Raw genomic sequence first — 24,126 nt, forward strand, 5'->3', positions numbered from 1 at the left:
TTCGATAAGAGATAATTTGTGATTCAAATGGAATAGGAAATTAGCTCCATAACATATTGATACTTTTGAAGTGTTACAACAGATTGGATCAATTGCACATATATATATATAGTGCCTTTGCCACAAAGTTGTAAACATACATAATGTTCCATGTGTTAGTACACCAAACATATATTGCTACTTATTTGGAGTAGCCAATCTATATTTGAAAGCAAACAAGCATGTTCTAAGAAATAAAAATAATATTTTTATTAAATGTTCATTATCAGTATCATATAGAGAATGAAGTCAGCTAGAAAATAGAATATGATATTAGAAAGAAGGTTAATCAAATTTCAAGATGGGTTAGAGAGAACGTAATAATCATAATGTTTTTGAAAATATAAAAAATCATAAATGATACACACCTCATCATTATTATTTGCCTTCTAATTTGCTGCCTAATTTTTCATATAAATTGGTAACAAATAACTAATTAAATTTTTATTTAAATAAAACTAATATGGAAAATGTTTTGTGCATTTCTCCTTTTTTTTAATATATAAATCACGATAGACAATCCTCTTTTTCATCTAATTTGAGTGGGATTTTACTATAAGTAAGAATGTCGATGGAAGACTAGCCAAACATGATCTCCTTCGAGAGATTGTAAGTTCTCTTTATATATATATATATATATATATATAATCAAATTATTGCTTGATATTTTATTTGCTTAATATTTCATAAAATTTTGATCTTTATCAATTTTATGTTTTCGATAAAAATATTATATATCTTTATATTTCAGCATCATTAATTTAAATAATTGTTTTAAAATTTTATATCATGAAATTAAATTTGTAAATAACATTTAATTATCTTCATGTCTTTATGTACTATATTAAATGATTTATCATAAAAGAAAATTATTGGTTGGTTCATATTAAATCCAAGAACCTTCGGCTTGAATTCAGGTTAATCATATGGTAGAGTAGACTCGGTATCGAATTTAATATATTTTACTTATAATGAATTTAAACACTCGATAGAGACTAATCAAAATTTGAATTTAATCATCAGTTGATAATAAATTTGTTATTATGAGGTATATATTCAAAAAAGATTTTTGTAACACATACGTATTGGTTATGATGGAATTGTATGCATCTAAGTAATTAACCACAGGTAGAGAGAAGATATACTTCTTCTCGGGGTTTTCTGAATTGCAAGGCAATGTCTGAAGCGCCTGCTTCCAACAACAACATGGAGAAGACGTCGTCGGAGCTTCCACCGGACCTCTTCATGGAGATACTATCGTGGATCCCCGCTAGGGCCCTCTTGAAGCTCCGGTGTGTACGCAAACGCTGGTACTCCATGACAACCGATCCTGTCTTCATCCGATTTCACCTGCAACGACAGCAACTCCTCCCTCAAGTTACTTCCGTCCTCACATTTCACAAGCGACTGAACGATAGAGCAGTCCTGTCTCTCCTGGATGTAGTCGACGCACCGTGGGCTGCAAAGCATGTCGCCGTCTGGGACAACCACCCACTGCTAAACATATCTTCTCCTTGCCATGGATTGATTTGCCTCTACCACATCTACATGGAGCCCGACGTCTGCCTGTACAACCCCGCCACTCGCAAAAGCTTCTCCTTGCCGCAAAACTTCACCAGCGAAGATATACTTCTATCTGCGTTTTGCTTAGGATACCATCCAATTTCAAGACAGTATAAAGTTATCCATGTGTTCTACACCCGATCGAACGGGTTGGGGATGGAAGTACTCACTGTTGGCGGAAGTACATGGAGGAAGGTGGACGTGAGCTGCGCTCGTACCACGTTTACTTCGATAAAGATGGGAAGACCGAGTGCAACTGGAACTATGTACTGGCTTGCACTGAGGCAGGGAACCCTGGAAGACATTATTCTCTCCGTTGATCTAGATGATGAAAGGCTCATAGAGGTTCCTTTACCACAAACTGAACGCCACCATGAGGGAGGTCACAAATCATTGACAGAGTTGGAAGGCACCATTCATTTGGTTAGCCACTGGTTCGCCAAGGCAAACTGGATGGATATTTGGATGTTACGAGAGTCGGGTGCCCATCGACTGTGGATCCATAGGTTTCATCTCCGTCTGTGTGCTTTGCCGAGGGGAGTACGCCCGATGGAGAGAGAATTACGTCCTCCCATGCCTCTTCTCATCAACCAGGGCAAGATTCTGATGCGCGACAGTCGAAGACTAGTTTATTTCGATCTGGCGATCGAAGGCTTGCAGCATGAAGTAGTCATTCGTGCTTATGATGATTTCATTGCTTTTGTCACCGTGGAAAGCCTTGTTTCATTTTAGAATTTGATGCATATATATATATATATATATATATATATGACCTTTCTTAGGGCCTCCTATTTCTTTTTTTATTGGAATTTTGAATTAGTCATAGCATCGTCACTAATATTCGTTTTTGTGACCAAAATTTTAGGATCATGACAAATGATATTTTAATTGATAATATTACTCTTGTTGTTACTAAACAACTAACAGTGATAGCTTATATATATTGTCGCTAACTTACAAATTGAATTCTAAGTTTGCATATACGACGAAATATAGAATGATCATACAATCTAAACCGTAGGATGGCACAAGTATACTTGGGCTTGGTTCGACTCGAGCTAGCTCAAGGTTGTCGAGTCATCTCAAGCAGCGTACTTACATTGCAAAGGTCACAAAGACATCATTTGTCATGATCCCTAGCGACTCCGAACCCGGAAACCCGTCGCCGCCGGAGCGATCCTGTAAGCCGGCGATCTCTGCCGCCTTTAGATTCCCTCAATCGGCCGTGGTAATCACTGTTGCAATCAACCTCCATTCGTCTCCTTTCGGTGATCTCGAACGTCCGCCTTGATCAATGTGATTATCGTTGTCGTTGTCGAGATTCGATCGTCGTCGCTTAGGCTTCCGGTTCTAGTAGAATTTCTCTCCTCTTGTCCCTCTCACCATGACTACCGCTTTTATTTTTCTCTTATTTTGCAGTACTGCCCAACAATCATGATCTGCTATGCCGTCAGTGGAAGAGAGGGAGAGGAGCGAGCCGGAGGGCCAAGTAATCCATGGCGTAGTCGGATGAGGTATGTAGATTGAAGCTACGATTTTTTTTCCACCTTCCATGATATAGTTTTTCTTTGTTTCCAATGTCATGATATTTGAACCGGTGATCGACTTTCAGAACGAATGAAGTCGCAGGAAATGGATTATGGGGTATACTAGCTTCAATGGTATGTCAACGGCTTTCCTTTTAAATGGTTTATGATATGATGTTGTAAGTGCATTCTCGAAACAAGACTTGTTGGTATTGCAGATACGGATGATGCCGGATTTGCTAGGTTATGAGCAGAAAGATGCTAAAACTTTTGTTTTATGGGTTAGGATGGTCATGCTAATTCAAGACAGTTCCAACTTTTTCTAATATAACCGTAGCAATATATTTGAATTGACTCACCAATTTTTCTTATTTTTTATGTATACTGTGTGCTCGAAAAATAGATGTTTAGCTCCTAATGGCATTCTTGTACCGATGTTTTAGTAACCTAATCTATGACAACTGCACCGATGGAGATTTGAAATCAATAAAACTGTATCATTGTTGTTATTTCTCTTTATGTTACATAAAGTTCGTTGCCTAACCTATCTTTATGTTACCACCTCTATACAATTGCCCTGGATAGTGATATACGAATAGTTAACTTTATTTTTATTTTTATTTTGTTGCAAAATGCATGCAGGAAAAAGGAATAACCAGTCTTGTTCTGGAGAAATCCGTTAAGCTATGATAAGCAGGAGCAGCAATTGGGTTTTTTCAGCAATGGCTGGCATGCATTCAACCTGTTCCTTTGTGAGAGTATGCTCTAGTGTGTTTTTTTTTCTTTTTTGTATTGCTAATGATAGTTTGCTTATCAGAAATATAAGGTAGCTATATGATGTTAATGTTTGTCATCTACAACATGCACTATCATGAATTGTCACCACCGTAAAGTTTATAAATGCAGCAGAAAATATGTCATCCATTTCTTATTTCTCAAGCTTAATCATTGTACTTGCTGAAATCAGTAAGGCTTGTTCTCTCAAACATTCTTCAGGATTCGAGATATCTGGTTTAAGAGTGATAAGGCAGAAGTAACTTCATGCAGGTAATTTTTATGACCATTTCATCAACAACTATTGTTCTATGTAGTGCTATGTTCAATGGGGCCAACTACTGCCATCATATCAACTTTATAGGCAATGTTATCTCATCAACTCAATTACTTACAAAGTTTGATATATATTGTGTGAATATACATATCTTACATCATTGAACAACAGTCTCCTTGGATTTTTAATTAGTTTGTACATATAAAGTTTCCTATTAACACTGCTTTGTATTTCATTTTTGTACAGGTCACTATGTATCTAATGTCTGTCACATTGACCTTTCATCAATTTTGTTAAGAGCTGCATTTTATTTTATGATTCTTTTCCTCTAGAATAAGAAATGAATAGAGATTCTAGTCTTGGATTAACCAACAATGTAAGAAGAGGACAAAACACTGAAGTGACTTTTACTGAAGATATAATAATTACATCTCAAAAAATGGACAAGTAAAAAAAGTATGCTTTCTAATGTACCACAATATATGAGCATATTCAGCATGTAGATAGCATTAAAAAAAATACATGAAGAAATTATGGTAAAACGAGTTAAATCTTAGTTTGCTTTTGTATGTGTTATTGATCACAAATGAATCGAATGCCAATAAATATGTATTTATTAGCATGAGATTTCTATTTCTTTCTTCTGCTTATTTATATTTTGCATTTCATATATGGAGGCCGAAACATCCTCTTTTTTTTTTGTGGCTATCAGAGGCTTATGTTTACCACTTTGACCTTGAAATAATTTGGTGAAAACCCTTCACCTTTTGATTCATCTTATATACGCTGGTGTATCCATGTATGCAATCAGAGGCTTATCTTAAAATAATAATTCTATAGAATGATAAAATGGTTGCAAAATCTGGCTTAACAATTTGTTCAGTGGCAAATTAACATGTATTATAAATTTGGTTATTTTTTCTGCTTTCAAGTGTCAATTCTCCAGATTTTAATTTTCTAACAAACTCACCAAACATGATTGCTACTGTCATCGAGCTAATAGGTGGAAGGATTAGGGAACAGAGAAAACATAAATAAAAGATTCATAAAAGAACTCAGATTTGAAGAAAAGAGTGGGACAAGGATGCCTTCTTGCCGATTACATAATCTCTATTTCTACCAACTTGTATTAGAGAATGTTTTTTAGCCTATGTCTTTACATGTTTTATGTATCCCCTTTTATCCTTTCTCAACCTTAATAAGCGTAAGACTAGAATTATTAAGTATGACACCTAATCAGTTTCTTGCTGGTTTTATGATATGATCTTTCTTGGTGGAAAAAATTACAGAAACTTAAAATAGAAATACATGTAAAACCATAGTTGGTGGACCATCTCGATGTTCAAGACTAGAATTTCAACAAATGGACGATATTTCTATCAAATTCCACCATGGATGATGTGTTTAAAAGAGTCATATGATATAAAAGCAACTATTGGAGGAAGTCCATAAATCAAGATTTGTCATAAATTTGGATAGTACTAAAATATATCAAGATTTGCACCAAAGGTATTGGTGATGAGGTATGAAGAGAGACATAATCAAGTACATTTCAAAATAGATAGTTTGTCAGCAAGCGAGGACTGAACAACAAGTATCTATTGAAAAATTATAAAAAGTGTCTATTTCAATTTATTTATACTTTTGAAGTCTTATAAAAGATTTCATAAGTTGCATATACAGTGGCTATGCCACAAACTTAGTAGACATACATGATATTCTGTGTTAGGTGTCAATGTGGATACCTACACAATGTATCAGTACTCCAAAAGTAAATTGGTAGCCAACCTAGATTTGGAAAGAAATAAGCATGATCTATGGAATAAATTTGTTATCAATATCATACAACGAATGAAGCCACATGGAAAATAGAATATGATGTTAAAATGAAGGTCAATCAAATTTGGGGACCAAATTTCAAAGGAAGAGATGTAAAAATTTAATCATCATAGTTTCTTATGAATTTGAAAAACCATAAATGATATGCACCTCATCATCATTATTTACCATCTAATTTTTCATAGAACACTTCTAATCATTTAGCATTTATTTCCTACTTATAAATACCTTAGTGAAAAATAACTAATTTAATTTTTGTTTAAATAAAAATAATATGGAATGCACTTTCCTACGTCAGTTGAGATCCTCCTCATCTCCTATATAATTCTTGGCAGACACCCCTCTTTCATCTAATTTGAGAGGAATTTGAAGACTAGGTAACGTGATCACTTTCAAGAGATTGTAAGTTCTCTGTTTTTTATTTTAATAATAAAATTATTGCTTGATGTATTCTTCACTTAATATTTCACAAAATTTTGATCTTCATCAATTTTATATCATCAATAAAAATGTTATATATATATATATATATATATATATATATATATATATATATATATATGTATATTTATATTTTGGCATCAATAATTTTAAATAATTGTTTTGAAATTTTATATAATGAAGTAAAAAAATTATAAATGATATTTAATGATGTTCATGTCTTTATGTAATATATTAAATTAGTTAGCATCAAAGTAAATTGTTTATATTTTTAAATTTTAAAAATATATATTTAAATTATGATTAAATATAGAAATAAAAGGGAAGGGGAGATGATGGTTGGGGGAGTAGGCCTAGGTTGTTTGTAAACAACTCAAGGTCGATTGGATTGAACTGAACGTGGGCTCAGCTCAAATTCAAGCTAGTCTTAAGGTCTAACGAATTTAGGAGATTTTATTTTTAATGAATTTTAACACTGGTTAAGGATTAAACAATTTTTTAGTTTAATTATCAGTTGAGATTAAAGTTGATATTATGAGGTTGGTATTTAAAAAGATTTTTCTTATATATATGTACTAGTTATGGTGAAATTCTTGTATACTTGAAAGTGCATAGACTAAATAAAAATTATGAATAATGATACAAGAGGAAGGTAGGTATAGGGACTAGATGGTTGCCGCATCCATTCCTCAGAGTACCATATTCCCTTCTTTCATATGAATGACGCCACTCCATTCACTTCACTTAGTGTAATAAGTACTCATCCCATGGATTGAAGTCTCTTTATCTATGTTGATAGAATGAAAATATTATTAAGTGTTCGACCCATGCTATGTAATAAAACAAAGATAATGGATAATTATGTGTATGATAATTCTGTATGTTTGAAATGTGCTATAATGATACATCATATTTGGAGTTCCTTCCCCACATCATCGAAGATTTGAAGGTTCGAATTTTTATATTTGTTGGACTTTTTAGGACTACCGGGAGAAGAAAGAAAAGATATTTCGTCTCTGGATCTTCTGAATTTGAAGGCCATGTTTGAAGCACCTCCTGCAAAGAACGTGGAGATGACGGAGCTTCCATCGGACCTCTTCATGGAGATACTATCATGGATCCCGGCCAGGGCCCTCTTGAAACTCCGGTGTGTGTGCAAATGCTGGTATTCCATAACAACAGACCTTGACTTCGTCCGACTGCATCAGCAACAACAGCAACTCCTCCCTGAAGTTACTTCCATCCTCACATTTCACCGACACTTTACCAACCTTACATCTCTCTTGTCGCGCCTGGATGTAGTTGATGCACCGTGGGTTGCAAAGCATGTCGCCGTCTGGCACAGCCGCCCACTGCTGGTCATGTCACCTCCTTGCCATGGATTATTTTGCCTCTACCACATCTACATGAAATTGGATGTTTGCTTGTACAACCCCGCCACCTGCAAAAGCTTCTCCTTACCGCATGGTTTTTCCGGTGTAAATATAATTCTTTCATACTTTTGCTTAGGATATCATCCGGGTTCAAGACAGTACAAAGTTATCCATACGTTCTGCACCCGATCGACCTCGTTGGCTATGGAAGCACTCACTGTTGGTGGAAGTACATGGAGGAAGGTGGAAGTGAGCAGCGCTCTTGCTATGCTTACTTTGTTAAATTGGGGAATACCAAGTGCAACTGGAACTATGTATTGGCTTGCACAAAACAACGTCCTGGAAGACATTATTCTCTCTCTTGATCTAGACAATGAAAGGCTCACACAAGTTCCTTTTCCAGATATTAAACGCCAACATGAGAGAGGTAACAACTCATTGATAGAGATGGAAGGCACCATTCATTTGGCTATCCATTGGTTCGCCATGGTAGACTGGATGGATATTTGGATGCTGCAAGAGTCGGGTGCCCACCGAGTGTGGATTCATAGGTTTCATCTCCATCTGTGTGCATTGCCGACGGGAGTAGGCCAGGTGGAGAGAGTTTTACGACCTCCTATGCCTCTTCTCATAAACCAGGGCAAGATTCTGATACGTGACTATCGAAGATTAGTTTACTATGATCTGGTGAGCAAGGGCTTGCAGCATGAGGAGGTTTTTCATGCTTGTGATGATTTCATTGCTTTTGTCATCGTTGAAAGCCTTGTTTCATTTTAGAATTTGATGCATGACCATTCTTAGCGCATAGCTATCTCTTGCTAGGGGTCCCTATTGATTCATTTTCTTGGAAGTTCTTGCTATGAATCGGTTGCTGAATTAATTATGATGTTTTTTATTGATTTAATTGATAAGTATATGGATCATGCAAATTTCTGGATCAGTCATCATAATTGGATTCTCATGACAGAGATGTCGTTGTGCATGCTTCCTAATTTGGCCTGAAGTGAAGAGGTTTGTTCTTACTTCTCTATTTGGCCTAATGTATTGTTTACTGCATTTTGGAATAGGTTGTCAAAGGAGTCAATGCTTTGAGAGATCCTCAAACTTATGACTTACAATGGATGTGTTCACAACCTTAAAACCTAAACATTGGTATGAATGGAATGTACTCTACCCACTCTTCAAAGGTTGAAGATTTAAATGCTCATTCATTAGTTTTATATTTAAAATATTAATCTGATGATGATATACTAAACCCATTTATAAGTGTTAAGGATTCAAGACCTCAACCAATATATTGTTTATAATGTCAACTAGCTTACCTAGTAATAGATTTAACTACTGATAACGTATTGGGATCAAATGCCATCTTGATTGTTTACTTTAAAAAAAATCAAAACTTTATATATATTAATAATAAACGAAGCATAATGTTGGAGGATTTATTTGGGTGTTTTAGATGATCATATAATTAATTATCAAGCTAAACGCTGTGCTTTAACACACCCTTGAAAATTCCAAGGTTGAAACTTGGAGAAAGATGAATTTTGTTGTCACAGACATTTACTGCAACACTTCTTTTTCTCTCTGGTGAACAAGTTGATGGTCATCAATTCTTTCATGATAGAATGGTTCTTGTTAACCAGCTTGATTATTATTCTGTTGTCTAATAAAAAAGGAAAAAGATTTCAAGCGTACAATGAATGTCTCAATTTTATAATAACTATAATTTTTTTAGTATGGTGCCTTTGTTTCTCAATAGTACTTCCATAAATTCAAAAAAAATCTTTAGGTTTCTAAAAAAAAAGACACTCTTTTTTCAGTCTCATGATCATGCTACAATCAAAAAATATATATGATAGTTTAAATAATTAATAATATATTAATATTTAATAAGGTTCGATGACATACACGATCGAATTATTTCGATGTATATTTTAATAATATGCATAATCCATTTTACTCAAGACGTATCTGTAGGACAAATGTAGTCGAAACGATCGATCTCATTTGATTTGCTTTTCGACTCGATTTGATAGCTCGTGATGGATGCCTCAAATGATTATGAAATAATAACATGGAAGATACTTCAACATCATATGGTCGATATCCTCAGTGCCACATAGCCAACGTTGTAGTAGCACATGATCAACACCTTAGCCCTAAGTTGAAAAGACCAGGTGTTATTATATCTGAGATTCAATACACCATGATCGTAATTAATCTGGAAGAGACATAACACCTTCTTCGTATCTAGCATCCACCACGAGAGTAATAATGAGTAATAATAGTAAGAGCTCATTATAAAAATACTCACATGTTATAAAAAGATATACTTCTTTCTTCCAAAGAATATAAGTCAAATCATCTAAACTCATTCTAATTTGGGCATGATATGAGCATTATTAAAAATGCCCTTAATATAATTTTGTCTGATTTGAGAAAATCGAAGTGGGGGTAAGAATGGTATAGACTAAAGTCAACTTAGGACAATTAGGAAAGAAGGGCTTTGGACTCAATATCTAATTTGGATAATCAAAAACTAACTTAATGCCATTATATCTTAACCTTTCACACACAAATAACATCTTGATAGTGAATTCATATTTTATTTTATTTTATATTTTAGATCTATATTTAAAATTATTTTTATTATATATATTATAAATATAATATCTTTGATTAATTTCACATGGATAAGATTAAGATTGATTTGTATCTAATGAATGTATTATTATTAATTTTTATTTAAATATTTTGACTGTCCAAACAAAATTGATAAATTAGTTAATTTGTCCGACCAAAATCATGACATTTGGTATAGAGTTACACATTCTTTGCACCAATCAATAAAGATAAACTAAAACGAATATGAGAACAAAAACAAGTTTGTTGAGTTATCGCAAGCTGCATACTTAGCAAACGGGACAAAAATATCATTGGTCACGATCCCTAGCGACTCCGAACCCAGCAAACCCGTCGCCGCCGGAGGGATCCTGCAAGGTGGTGATCTCTGCCGCCTTTAGATTCCCTCAATCGGCCGTGGTAATCACTGTTGCAATCAACATCCATTCGTCTCCTGTCGATGATCTCAAACGTCCGCCTTAATCAATGTTATTGTCGTTGTCGAGATTCGATCGTCGTCGCTTCGGCTTCCGGTTCTAGTAGAATTTCTCTACCCTTGTCCCTCTCACCATGACTACCACTTTTATTTTTCTCTTATTTTGCAGTACTGCCCAACAATCATGATCTGCTACGCCATCAGTGGAAGAGAGGGAGAGGAGCCAGCCGGCGGGCCAAGGAATCCATGGGGTAGTCGGATGAGGTATGTAGATGGAAGCTACGATTTATTTTCCACCTTCGATGATATAGTTTCTCTTTGTTTCCAATGTCGTGATATTTGAACCACTGATCGACTTTCAGAACGAATGAAGTTGCAGGAAATAGATTATGGGGTATACTAGCTTCAATGGTATGTCAACGGCTTTCCTTTTAAATGGTTTATGATATGATGTTGTAAGTGCATTCTCGAAACAAGACTTGATGGTATTGCAGGTACGGATGATGCCGGATTTGCTAGGTTATGAGCAGATGCTAAAACTTTTGTTTTATGGGTAAGGATGGTCATGCTATTCAAGACAGTTCCAACTTTTTCTAATATAGCCCTAGCAATATATTTGAATTGACTCACCAATTCTTCTTATTTTTTATGTATACTGTGTGCTTGAAAAATATGGCATTCTTGTGCTGATGTTTTAGTAACCTAATCTATGACAACTGCAACAATGGAGATTTAAAATCAATAAAACTGTATCATTGTTGTTATTTCTCTTTATGTTACATAAAGTTCATTGCGTAACCTATCTGTATGTTACCATCTCTATACAATTGTGCTGGATAGTGATATACGAATAGTTAACTTTATTTTTAATTTCTTTGGTTGCAAAATGCATGCAGGAAAGGAATAACCAGTCTTGTTCTGGAGAAATCCGATAAGCTACTATAAGCAGGGGCAGCAATTGGTTTTTTCTGCAATGGCAGGCATGCACTCAACCTGCTGAGGGTGAGAAGGCTGTTCCTTTGTGAGAGTATGTTCTAGTGTTTTTTTTTTTTGTATTACTAATGATAGTTTGCTTCTCAGAAATATAAGGTAGTTATTTGATGTCGATGTTTGTCATCTACAACATGCACTATCATGAATTATCACCACCATAAAGTATATCAATGCAGCAGAAAATACGTCATCCATTTCTTATTTCTCAAGTTTAATCATGTACATGCTGAAATCAGTAAGGCTTGTTCTCTCGACCAATCTACAGGATTCGAGATATCTGGTTTAAGAGTAATAGGACAGAAGTAACTTCATGCCGGTAATTTTTATAACCATTTCATCTGCAACTATTGTTCTATGTAGTGCTAAGTTCAATGGGGCCAACTACTGCCACCGTATCAACTTGATAGGCAATTTTATCTCATCAATTCAATTACTTACAAAGCTTGATATATTGTCTGTATATTTGTATATGTTACATTGTTGAATAACAATCTCCTTGGATTTTTAATTAGTTTGTACATATAAAATTTTATATTAACACTGCTTTGTATTTCATTTTTGTACAGGTCACTATGTATCTAATGTCTGTCACATTGACCTTTCATCAATTTTGTTAAGAGCTGCATTTTATTTTATGATTCTTTTCCTCTAGAATTAGAAATGGATAAGAGATTCTAGTCATGGATTAATCAGCAATGTAAGAAGAGGACAAAATACTGAAGTGACTTTTACTGAAGATATAATAATTACCTCTCAAAGAGTGGATAAGCAAAAAAGTATGCTTTCTATATATACTACAATATTTGAGCATATTAGATAGCATTAAAAAAATTACATGAAGAAATTATGGTAAAACGAGATAAATTTTAGTTTGCTTTTGTATGTGTTCTTGATCATAAATGAATCGAATGCCAATAAATATGTATTTATTAGCATGAGATTTCTATTTCTTTCTTCTACTTATTTATATTTTGCATTTCATATATGGAGGCCGAAACATCCCCTTTTTTTTGTGGCTATCAGAGGCTTATGTTTACCACTTTGACCTTGAGATAATTTGGTGAAAACTCTTCACCTTTTGATTCATCTTATATACGCTAGTGTATCCATGTATGCAATCAGAGGCTTATCTTAAAATAATAATTCTATAGAATAATAAAATGGTTGCAAAATCTGGTTTAACAATTTGGTCAGTGGCAAATTATCATGTATTGTAAATGTAGTTATTTTTTCCTGCTTTCAAGTGTCAATTCTCCAGATTTTAATTATCTAACTCACTAAACATGATTGCTACTGTCACCGAGCTAATGGATGGAAGGATTAGGGAACAGAGAGAACATAAATAAAAGATTGATAAAAGAACTCAGATTTGAAGAAAAGAGTGGGAAAAGTATGCCTTATTGCCTATTACATAATCTCTATTTGTACCAATTTGTCTTGGAGAATGTATTTGAGCCTATGTTTTTACATGTTTTTGGTATCCCCTTCTATCCTTTCTCTACCTTATATTGTCTTTCTCTTTTAATTTTTTTAATGGTGCTGACTTTCTAATTGAACTACCAAAACTGCTGGATAGTGCCAAATCATGGGCAACGATAAGGTCTATGTCCTTTTATGTGTTGAGGCTAATTCAAAACAAAAGAAGTCATGAAAGGATAGAGAAACAATGACTCTTAAATAACACATTAAAAAGGTGTGAATGGATCATGTTGGGATCAAATTAGTCGGATAAAGGTTCATGTAGATGCTAAATACTGTTAAAGTAATGTCATATTCTTTCAAGATGGTAAATATCATAGGAGTTTGATGCAAGTTTTAGTTACTCTTGAAAATTATGCTCATTATTGTTTTTAATTTTTTGAATAAATGGTTTTACGATATAGTTCTTGTCATTTTCATGTATGTCCTAAACTTTTGCAGTTCTCCCATTACATAAGTGGCATATGAGAAAATATCATCTCTTCACTTTTTCATGGGTCTTTGATTTTGTTTGCATCTTTTATTTTAAACTTAGATTTATACATGTTCTAGTCAATTGAAAATTCTTAATAATGCAATTAGCTTATGTGCTTTTGATATGTATTAGAAGAGTTTCTAAAGTTTTTGTAGGATTCAGAACTACGTGAATAACATTTTAAAGATATGAGCTTTAAAAGTTAAGACATCATTAGTTTAGTTTTAATAGGATATGTGGTGTCTGACGTATTAAGATGGCAATTTAACCTATGAATGGATATATTTTACACTAAAATTTTGTATATATTTAGTTTTAAATATCTTTTAGGTTCTTGTAAAATTTTATGATCATATAAGACAGTTTGACCATAAATAGTTGTGAAGCAAGATTACTTCACTTTATTGTGTAGTTGTATGATTTGAACAACTGTCATTTGGTTATAGATTGAGCTGTTGGTGCATTAGTGTTGAAATTTAAATGAATTTGTAGGCTGGGTGTATTCTATTTTAGGGGAGATTCTACCAAAGATTTCCTTGAAAGTATAATTTATATTAAGAGTTATATGCATCTCAAAGATGTAAGTTTCTTCATTTAGACATATCAAGACTATGTATTCAAAATTTGATGTTTACGGCTCCCTATTTCATGTGACCACTGCTGAGAATTATGGTCCTTTTTTGATACTACAATTTTGAGACAAATCAAGTATATTTTTAATTTACCTAAAAATAATGGTCATATATATTGTGTATTGATAATATATTTTCAAATTTTTGTTTTGAATGATATGATAGTTACTAGCTAAGTGTAATGTTAATTTATACATTGCATAAGCATAGAAATATATGAATTATAATAAATATATATTGCGCATATAAGATGTGACATGTAATGGTATATGTTATAACGTACAATATGAGAGTTCTATATATATTATGACATACGATGTGAGATTGCACATATATATTATAACTTTCTCTTATATATACTATGACTTACTTTTGCACCAATGTGTTATAACTTACTTTAGATCAATGTTTTATATTTTTATATGTGCCATGTTATGGAATTATATATCAATAAAGAGGTTATAAGATGATATTTTACCATTAGTTAAGCATATGATTTTAAATTATTACATAGATGACATGATAGATACTCGTATATATAAAATTATATAGGTTTATACTTATGGACTTATCATTTGTAGACTTTGTTTGCAGATAAGGATACTAATACTTATGTCTAGCTATCAACACAACACTATAGAAAAGACTATGCTATCTTGTTTAGTAAGCTAAACATGTATCAAATTTATCTGCTTTCCCACTATATTGTTGATCATATCATAACTAAATTGTAAAGTGACATCTTCTTGTAGTCACATATGTATGTAATACTTGAAATTAGTAGAAGGGTGTTGCATTAAGCATTACATCTTTTATGGTATCAGTGGGAACAAACCTATCCGTTTCAGGCTTATTGAGTTCATTTCTATGTATGCGTAGCCTTATATACGTGAATCGTAGAGAGGATGGATCCTAGATGGCCTTATATTGCCCCACACGCTCCTAGAGTTCACCATGCAAACTCAAATAATGAACCTCCCCTAATTCCTCAACCTTCATAAGAGTAGACTAATCTTCTTAAGCTTTAGATATTTATAACTGATGATACTATTGATTGTAAATAAGGGTATGTGTAGTGTGCGAGACTCCTAGAGACATAATTAAGTACGTTTCAAAATAGATAGTTTGTCAACAAGTGAGGACTGAACTACAAGTATCTATTGAAAAATTATAAAAAGTGTCTATTCCAATTTATTTATACTTTTGATGTCTTATAAAAGATTTCATAAGTTGCATATAGTCGCTATGCCACAAACTTGCATACATACACAATGTTGTGTGTTAGTAGTCAATGTGGATACATACACAATGTGTCAGTACTCCAAAAGTAAATTGGTAGCCAACCTAGATTTGGAAAGAAATAAGCATGATCTATGGAATAAATTCGTTATCAATATCATACGCAGAATGAAGCCACATGGAAAATAGAATATGATGTTAAAAAGAAGGTCAATCAAATTTGGGGACCGAATTTCAAAGGAAGAGACATAAAAATGTAATCACCGTAGTTTTCTTATGAATTTGAAAAACCATAAATGATATGCACCTCATCATCATTATTTGCCATCTAATTTTTCATAGAATACATCTAATCATTTAGCATTTATTTCCTACTTATAAATACCTTAGTAAAAAAATAACTAATTTAATTTTTGTTTCAATAAAAATAATATGGAATGCACTTTCCTACGTCCGTTGAGATCCTCCTCATCTCCTATATAATTCTTGGCGAACACCCCTCGCTTTCATCTTATTTGAGAGGAATTTGACTGATGATCTTCAATGGAAGACTAAGAAATGTTACACTTTCAAGAGATTGTAAGTTCTCTGTTTTTTTTATTTTAATAATAACATTATTGCTTGACATCTTCTTGGTTTAATATTTCACAAAAATTTGATCTTCATCAATTTTATATATTCAATAAAAATTATTTATATATATATTAGCATCATTAATTTTAAATAATTGTTTTAAAATTTTATATTATGAAGTAAAAAAAATTATAAATGATATTTAATGATGTTCATGTCGTTATGTAATATATTAAATTATTTTGCATCAAAGAAAATTGTTTATATTTTTAAATTTTAAAAATATTTAAATTATGATTAAAGACCAAAATAAAAGGGAAGGGGGGGAATGATGGTTGGGTCCGATCGGAGTAGGCCCAGTTTATGCTTGTATCTTGGATTGGATTGGACGTGGGCTCGGGCCTGATGCTCACCAAAACTAGCGTGGTGGGTCCAAACCACCAAGCACCAACTACAGGTCGAATCCAACTCGACTAAGCGTTGAGTTATGGTGGGGTCATGCTTGTGGCCCAATGTGATGACTCAGCAACCCCACAAGTTCCAGCGTAACTTGGTGTGGCCAAATGCGTGCGACTCGACACGGCTTGCATGACCCAAGCAACGATCCAACGGCATCGCTATGGGGTGAAACCCAAACTATTCTGGTTTGAGTTGGGCAATTAATGATCAGTGCAGCTTGAATCCAACCAACCAAGTTGAACTTGATATCAGGCCATCTCAGCTCAAATTCAAGCCGGTCTTAAGGTCTTAGTGGACTCTTTAAGAGATTTTATTTTTAATGAATTTTAACACTTGTTAGAGGTTAACCAATTGTTTAGTTTAATGATATTATGAGGTATGTATTTAAAAAGATTTTTGTTATATATATGTATTAGTTATGGTGTAATTCTTGTATGCTTGAAAGTGCGTATACTAAATTATGAATAATGATACAAGAGGAAGGTATGCGTAGGGATTAGATAGATGATTAACTCATCCATTAGATTCCCTTCTTGTATATGAATGATGCCACTCCAATCACTTCACTCAGTGTAATAAAAGAATGATAATGGATAATTATGTGTATGAGAATTCTGTATGTTTGAAATGTGCTACAATGATAGAAATTTGAAGGTTCAATTTTTTATATTTGTTGGACTTTTTAGGACTACAGGGAGAAAGAAAAGAAATTTTTGTCTCTGGATGTTCTGAATTGTAAGGTCATGTCTAAAGCGAAGAACACGGAGACGACGGAGCTTCCATCGGACCTCTTCATGGAGATGCTATCATGGATCCCTGCCAGGGCCCTCTTGAAACTCCGGTGTGTATGCAAATGCTGGTATTCCATAACGACGGACCTCGCCTTCGTCCGACTGCATCGCCAACAACAGCAACTCCTCCCTCAAGTTACTTCCGTCCTCGCATTTCACCGACACTTTACCGACGATGTATCTCTCTTGTCTCGTCTGGATGTAGTCGGTGCAACGTGGGTTGCAAGGGATGTCGCCGTCTGGCACAGCCGCCCACTGCTGGTCGTATCACCTCCTTGCCATGGATTATTTTGCCTCTACCACGTCGACATGGACTTCGACGTTTGCCTGTACAACCCCACCACCCGCAAAAGCTTCTCCTTACCGCATAATTTTACCAGCGTCAATATAATTCTCTCAGACTTTTGCTTAGGATATCATCCGGTTTCAAGACAGTACAAAGTTATCCATACGTTCTGCACCCGATCGACCTCGTTGGTGATGGAAGTACTGACCGTCGGCGGAAGTACATGGAGGAAGGTGGAAGTGAGCAGCGCTCTCGGTATGCTTACGATGTTAAACAGGGGAAGACCGAGTGCAACTGGAACTATGTATTGGCTTGGACAAAGGAACCTCTTGGAAGACGCTATTCTCTCTCTTGATCTAGAAAATGAAAGGATCACAGAAGTTCCTTTTCCGGATATCGAACCCCAACATGAGAGCGGTAACAACTCATTGATAGAGATGGAAGGCACCATTCATTTCGCTGTCCATTGGTTCACCATGGTAGACTGGATGGATATTTGGATGTTGCAAGAGTCGGGTGCCCACCGAGTGTGGATCCATAAGTTTCATCTCCGTCTGTGCGCATTGCCGAGGGGAGTAGGCCAGGTGGAGAGAGTATTACGTCCTCCTACGCCTCTTCTCATAAACCAGGGCAAGATTCTGATAAGCGACTGCCGAAGATTAGTGTCCTACGATCTGGCGAGCAAGGGCTTCCAGCATGAAGTGGTCTTTCAAGCTTACGATGATTTCTTTCCTTTTGTCATCGTCGAAACCCTTGATTCATTTTAGAATTTGATGCATAGCTATCTCTCGCTGCGGGTCCTTTTGATTCTTTTTCTTGTTTTTTTATTGATTTAATTGTTAAGTAGATGGATCATGCAAGTTTCTGGATCAGTCATCATAATTGGATTCTCATGCCTTTGTGCATGCTTTATATTTGGACTGAAGTGAAGAGGTTTGTTCTTACTTCTCTATTTGGCCTAATATATATATTGTTTACTGCATTTTGGAATAGCTTGTCAAACGAATCAATGCTTTCAGAGATCCTCAAACTTAAACGCTCATTCTATAATTCTATATTTAAAATATTAATCTGATGTTGATGTACTAAACTCATTTATAAGTGTTAAGGATTTAAAATCCCATCCAAAATATTTTTTGCTTACAATGTAAAAGATTTAACTACTGATAACATCTTGGGATCAAATCCCCTCTTGATTGTTTACTTCAAATAAAAAAAAATTAGAATTCAAAACTTTATATATAAATGATAAATGAAGCACAATGTTTGAGGATTTATTTTGGTGTTTAAGAGGATCATATAATTATCAAGCTAAATGCTGTGCTTTAATACACCCTTAAAATTTCCAAGGTTGGAACTTGGAAAACTAAAGGAAGATGAATTTTGTTGTCACAAACATTTAATGCAACACTTGTTTCTCTCTCTCATTAGTGAACGAGAAGTTGATGGTCATCAATCCTTTCCTGATAGAATGGTTCTTGGAAACCAACTTCATTATTCTTCTGGTGTGTAATAAAAAAGGAAAATGATTTCAAGCCTACAATGAATGTCTCAATTTTATAATAACTATAATTTTTTAGTATGGTGCCAATTTATGATTTGCTGTAAAAAAAAAAAGAAGAAAATTTCAATAGAGATGTTTAGCGGTTAATAATAGATGAGTGATTTAGTTATGGGGTTCTTTGTTTAATCAAATAAACAAGAAAGTATCTTACTAATTAAGGTTGCATATGCTTCAATTTTGAGTCTTTTGTTCTCAAAGTATATTTTTTTAATTAAGGTTGTATATGCTTTTGAGTCTTTTATTCTCAAAGTACATTTTAATGATACGAACAGTCGATTCTGCTCAAGACTTAACTCTATAACAAATGTAATCAAAACAATCGACTCCCAGGGATCTCACTATATCCCATCGTAGACGCCTCAAATTATTATGGGATAAGAATATGAACATCAACATCATATGGCTTGTGTCATATGACTAACATTTTAACATCATATGATTGATACCTTAGCCTCAAGTTGAATAGACCAAATGTTATTATCTCAAATTCAATATATCATAATTAAGTCTAGAAAAGGCACTCCACCTCCATAACTAGCATTGACCGCGAGAGTAACGATAGTAGGAGCTCCACTATAAAATAGCTCCCTTAAAATGTGCTAAGAAGATATACCTCTTTCTCCCAAGAGTATAAGACGAATCATCTTAATCTATTTTAACTTGGTAATAAAAGGATATTGTTAAAAATGCTTTGATAGAGGTTTTTGAAAATATACATATTATAAATATTAGATTTGATGAAAGGTTTTTTGAAAATAAATATGCTAAATAATGATATAAGAGGATAATTGTTCGGATACATAAGCTAGTACCGATATGATATTAATTTTTTGGATAATTAACATGTCATTATATGTATCAATACCAATAAGATATTTTTTTTGAATCTTAAGAATACAATTAAATTTATCGAATATGTTTATAAAATTTTTTGTGAGACAATTGATTTAGTTGTCTTAAATGCATAAATTTGGATAATAAGCTATTTAAATCATATTTTTATTAAAAAAAATCAATGGGAATTACGACGTTGTAGGGTTTATAGCTTTCCGGTGGATTGGGGGGCGTTGCAAGCAATGCATCAATCCCCAATTGTTTTTGAGGCTCTACTAAGTCTACTGAACTTATTTATGCCACTGCAAAGCAAACAATACAAGACGGTCTATAAACAACTACACCAGTAGGTATCTTACGGGGGTGGGGTTACTTGGAACTACAAGTGCTACTACTGTAACCTGTTCATCCAAAGAAGAGAGATGAGTCTTCATGAGATGTTCACTACCAATCACAGTTGTGGAAGCACACAAGCTAAAATAATCAAGCCAAACCATCCAACTATGTGGTGTCTCTCTATTTGTTGTTCTCGAATGGCCGGCAGGCTCAGGCTTTCATATCTGTACTTTGATCTAGTAGGACCATGGATCGATCAGCTCACCCACCACGCAGCCATTAAAATGCTTTTGGAGAGCACCAAGCACTAGTGTGGAGCTGAGCAATGGAATCTGCTTATCTCATCATCATCATATGGTGGATTTTCCAAATCTTGCTTGATTAATCTATAGGAATAGCAAGTCTTTGTACCCAATTCTTCCATCCACTCTCCATATTTAATCCCTACCAACGCAAAAGAAAGCTGGGTGAGGTGGGTGTTAAGACAACCAAATCCTGGAATCGGGGAAGATGATTCAATTCCACTTCTGCATGGTGCATGGGAGACAATGAATTGACGTCCATGGAGTTCAACCCGGCAACCTCATGCTATTCTAATGCTGCATCACTGAGAAAAAGGCAGATTTGTACATTAATGAATTGTAAGATCAGACTAGAAAAGAGGAGACACAGATTTATATGGGTCCCTAATTGGATCCAAAGTGATGGACAATTCAGCTAGCTTTCAGCAGAGTTCATAGGGAGGAACAGAGAGTAGTGCTCGGAAAGAAGGCCAAAAGCTGCAACTCCAGAGATGAGAGGTGATGATTAGGCAGTGGATTGCTTCGACCTGTGCTTATTTCACACTGTTTGCTGATATTTTGGGGGAAGAACATAATAATTCTGAAGCTTTCCTAAATCTATCATATTTATGAATTGGCTAAACCGATATCGACAGACACGACCAAAAGAAAAAGAAGATTGAAATAATGAGTGGCGACATATTCCATCATATAGACAGCATCTAAACGATAAAAGAATTGAACTGCATCATCATATACGACTATCTTGACCATGTTTACAGTGAAACCAGTGGTTTTGTTTAGTTCAGGGGGTGCTCAAAGAACATTTGATTGCGGTGGAAGCTCAGGCTTCATGATCATGCATTATGATAAATTCAGAGCAGTAAATGGGACATATAAACAATAAACTGTCAGAATTCAGATCAGTCTCTGAGAAAAATGTGAACATAACAATCTAATTTTAGTAGAATCTGCAGAGGAATATATTCTAACCTCCGTCTCTAAACTGATCCAATCTGATGCAAACTTGAAGCAGAAATAAGTTATCGGATGACAAATTCCTGTAAAGTTTTCTCTTCTTAGGAAGTTGCATTAAATCTCCTGACACAAGCATCATACAACAGTAGATCTTTGGTAAGTGTATGTCACGTGAAGAACAGCTAACTAATCCTTAATCTACAAAGCTAAGCAAGCTTCCTATCTGCATGTGCTCTGACATGATCTTACTCCTAAATTAATCCATGAAGACTTGGAACTTTTGCCCTTTAACCACTTTGTTCTTCGAGGCCAAGTTAGTTCTTTCCCTTATGCTTCTTTTCTTTTGGTCTTAACATTACAAACAGTGGAAAACAGAAAGTACTCTGATCCTTTACAGTATATTTTTTTCAAGAGAGCATGAAATATAGTATAAGCATCTGAAGCATTTGGTCTTAGGACTCCTTATTTTTATCTGAAGCATCATGGAAAGGTCTATAAGACTGCTTATTGTAGAAGTTTTATATCTTATTTGTTGACCAAAAAATTAGTTCCAGAGTTTTTTTTCCCTTTTGGTCTATCCAGAAGTAAGAAGTTGAATTGTATTTCTTGTGATTTAAGTGTACCATGCACTCAATTGCAACCTATCATGTCTTCCTCCCATGAAAGTGAAGAAAAGAAGAACAGCAATCTTTGTTATTCTTCTTCAACTTGTAATAAGTTTGATTGCTCAAAGGAGAATTTACTTCAAGAAATTGAACTATATAATCATTAGAATCCATTCTAGGGATTAAAAGGAAAAGGTTGAAAGAGAGACTGTTGACCTAATATGATGTGGAGCTTGTGAGAGAAGGTAAACATTTTATGTTCCCCTGTTCATGTCAGTGGCTATTTATTCTCTTACAACTTTGCTACTGCTACTGTAAAAGGAAGTGCATGCACAGATTCCTGTAAGAGGAGGTTCTAAACAGCCCGTGTCAGAAGGTGAAGAGAAAACTAGGAGAACTGGATGCGAAGAACATGCATCACACCTTGGCAAAGGGACAATCTCTGCTTAATAAAGCCAACCATGTTTCATCACCACATGAGCTTCTCACCCTCCCCATGATATGATCTGCTTTGTCTTCAGTCATTCTCCCTCTATAGATTTCTTTCCTCTTTGTTCCCATGATGCTTCCATCTTGATTCCAGAGACAATATGCCTCTTGTGTGTCTGTCCCCAAACATGTCTTTGTTCAGCATGTGAAAGCACTTGTGATCTAATCTTCAGTCATGTTATGATCTCACAATCTATGATCCACATATAAGTTCCAAGTTGACATGAAATCCGATAAATGTGCCGGTTGCACAGCTCGGCGCATATAATGAAAATACTACAACCTAATCTTCACAATCTGAGTGGTGGATCTGTGAATGTTAAACCTAATTGAACTTGTCCTTCTCAATGTTGTACCTTGTGAACATTATGCAGTGATCTGTCAATGTCTGACCCCATTTGAACTTGTCCTTCTCACTATTGTAGCTTGTAGAATTTGATTGGCAATGAGCAGATATCTATAATGCAGAGTGTACACAAAGCATAATGATGATCATCAGGACCAATAAGAATCCATAGTTTTTGATAATTGAGACACAAGTTTTCCATAAAATGGCTAACCCACAAATCTAGTTCAGATCTAAAGTTACAAAGTTGAGACAGAAACTTTATCTAGGGTTGATTATTTGGGCTAATGGACATCAAACCCCACCAACATTGTGCTCTTTAACTATGCCATCTGGATGGGCAAAGATTAAAATAGAGCAGAGGCACCATATTATCCTTGCAAACCCTTCCACTCAAAGACATGTTCATGTTCTTGGCTTTCCTTTTATTACTTTCCAGCAATTGCTGCCCCACAAAATGACCATAGCTGCTAATTTTTTTTAGGATCAACAGTAACCTTCTCCTCCTTCACTAGCATGTGCATTGGGAGATAGATTCCTTCACTTGCTCTTCTTATTAGAGTCCATCTTCAAACTGAGAGCCAGCTCAGTAGATGTCTTTTGCTCTATACTTCACACCACAAGAACACAAGCAACCTATGTAGGTCTAACTGGCAATTTACTTAAACCAGCTGATGGTTGAAAGACCTTTCCATTTCCATAAGCAATTATGAACAACTATGCTCTTATTATTTGATGAACTAAGAGCTCTAGATTTCAAGCAGTATATTAAAGGTTAATTTTTTTTCTCTAAAAAATGCTTTAATTCATTATAAAGATAACAATGGAAAGAATAATGTGTTCAGGGGAGATTGAAATACCAGCCATCTTTCA

General features: G+C 34.5%; 3 protein-coding genes across 18 annotated transcripts; all 3 read left to right on the forward strand.

Annotated features, from left to right (window-relative positions):
- The first annotated feature begins 1,215 nt into the window (after nucleotides 1–1,215).
- LOC135633885 (F-box/kelch-repeat protein At3g06240-like) lies at nucleotides 1,216–2,334 on the forward strand. Its single transcript, XM_065143859.1, has one exon. It carries the CDS (start codon nucleotides 1,216–1,218, stop codon nucleotides 2,332–2,334), a length of 1,119 nt encoding a protein of 372 aa, XP_064999931.1.
- Nucleotides 2,335–2,712: 378 nt separating this feature from the next.
- LOC103978099 (putative F-box protein At5g50220) lies at nucleotides 2,713–8,772 on the forward strand. Of its 16 annotated transcripts, none has more exons than XM_065142487.1 (8): nucleotides 2,719–2,830; nucleotides 3,022–3,116; nucleotides 3,215–3,263; nucleotides 3,347–3,409; nucleotides 3,771–3,886; nucleotides 4,125–4,175; nucleotides 6,354–6,420; nucleotides 7,441–7,670. In XM_065142487.1, the coding sequence occupies exons 1-5, from the start codon at nucleotides 2,732–2,734 to the stop codon at nucleotides 3,816–3,818; spliced, it is 354 nt and encodes a 117-aa protein (XP_064998559.1). In that variant the 5' UTR covers nucleotides 2,719–2,731; the 3' UTR covers nucleotides 3,819–3,886; nucleotides 4,125–4,175; nucleotides 6,354–6,420; nucleotides 7,441–7,670. The 16 variants fall into 16 exon arrangements, with proteins under 16 accessions (XP_064998549.1, XP_064998559.1, XP_064998563.1 ...); XM_065142491.1 differs by having other exon boundaries at nucleotides 3,771–3,880; XM_065142490.1 differs by lacking the exon at nucleotides 6,354–6,420 and having other exon boundaries at nucleotides 3,771–3,896.
- Nucleotides 8,773–17,486: 8,714 nt separating this feature from the next.
- On the forward strand, nucleotides 17,487–18,587 carry LOC135633886 (F-box protein At2g40910-like). The gene has a single exon (XM_065143860.1). It carries the CDS (start codon nucleotides 17,487–17,489, stop codon nucleotides 18,585–18,587), a length of 1,101 nt encoding a protein of 366 aa, XP_064999932.1.
- Nucleotides 18,588–24,126: the final 5,539 nt, after the last annotated feature.

This window comes from Musa acuminata, chromosome BXJ3-3 (assembly GCF_036884655.1).
Source record: "Musa acuminata AAA Group cultivar baxijiao chromosome BXJ3-3, Cavendish_Baxijiao_AAA, whole genome shotgun sequence".
Taxonomy (NCBI): Eukaryota; Viridiplantae; Streptophyta; class Magnoliopsida; order Zingiberales; family Musaceae; genus Musa; species Musa acuminata.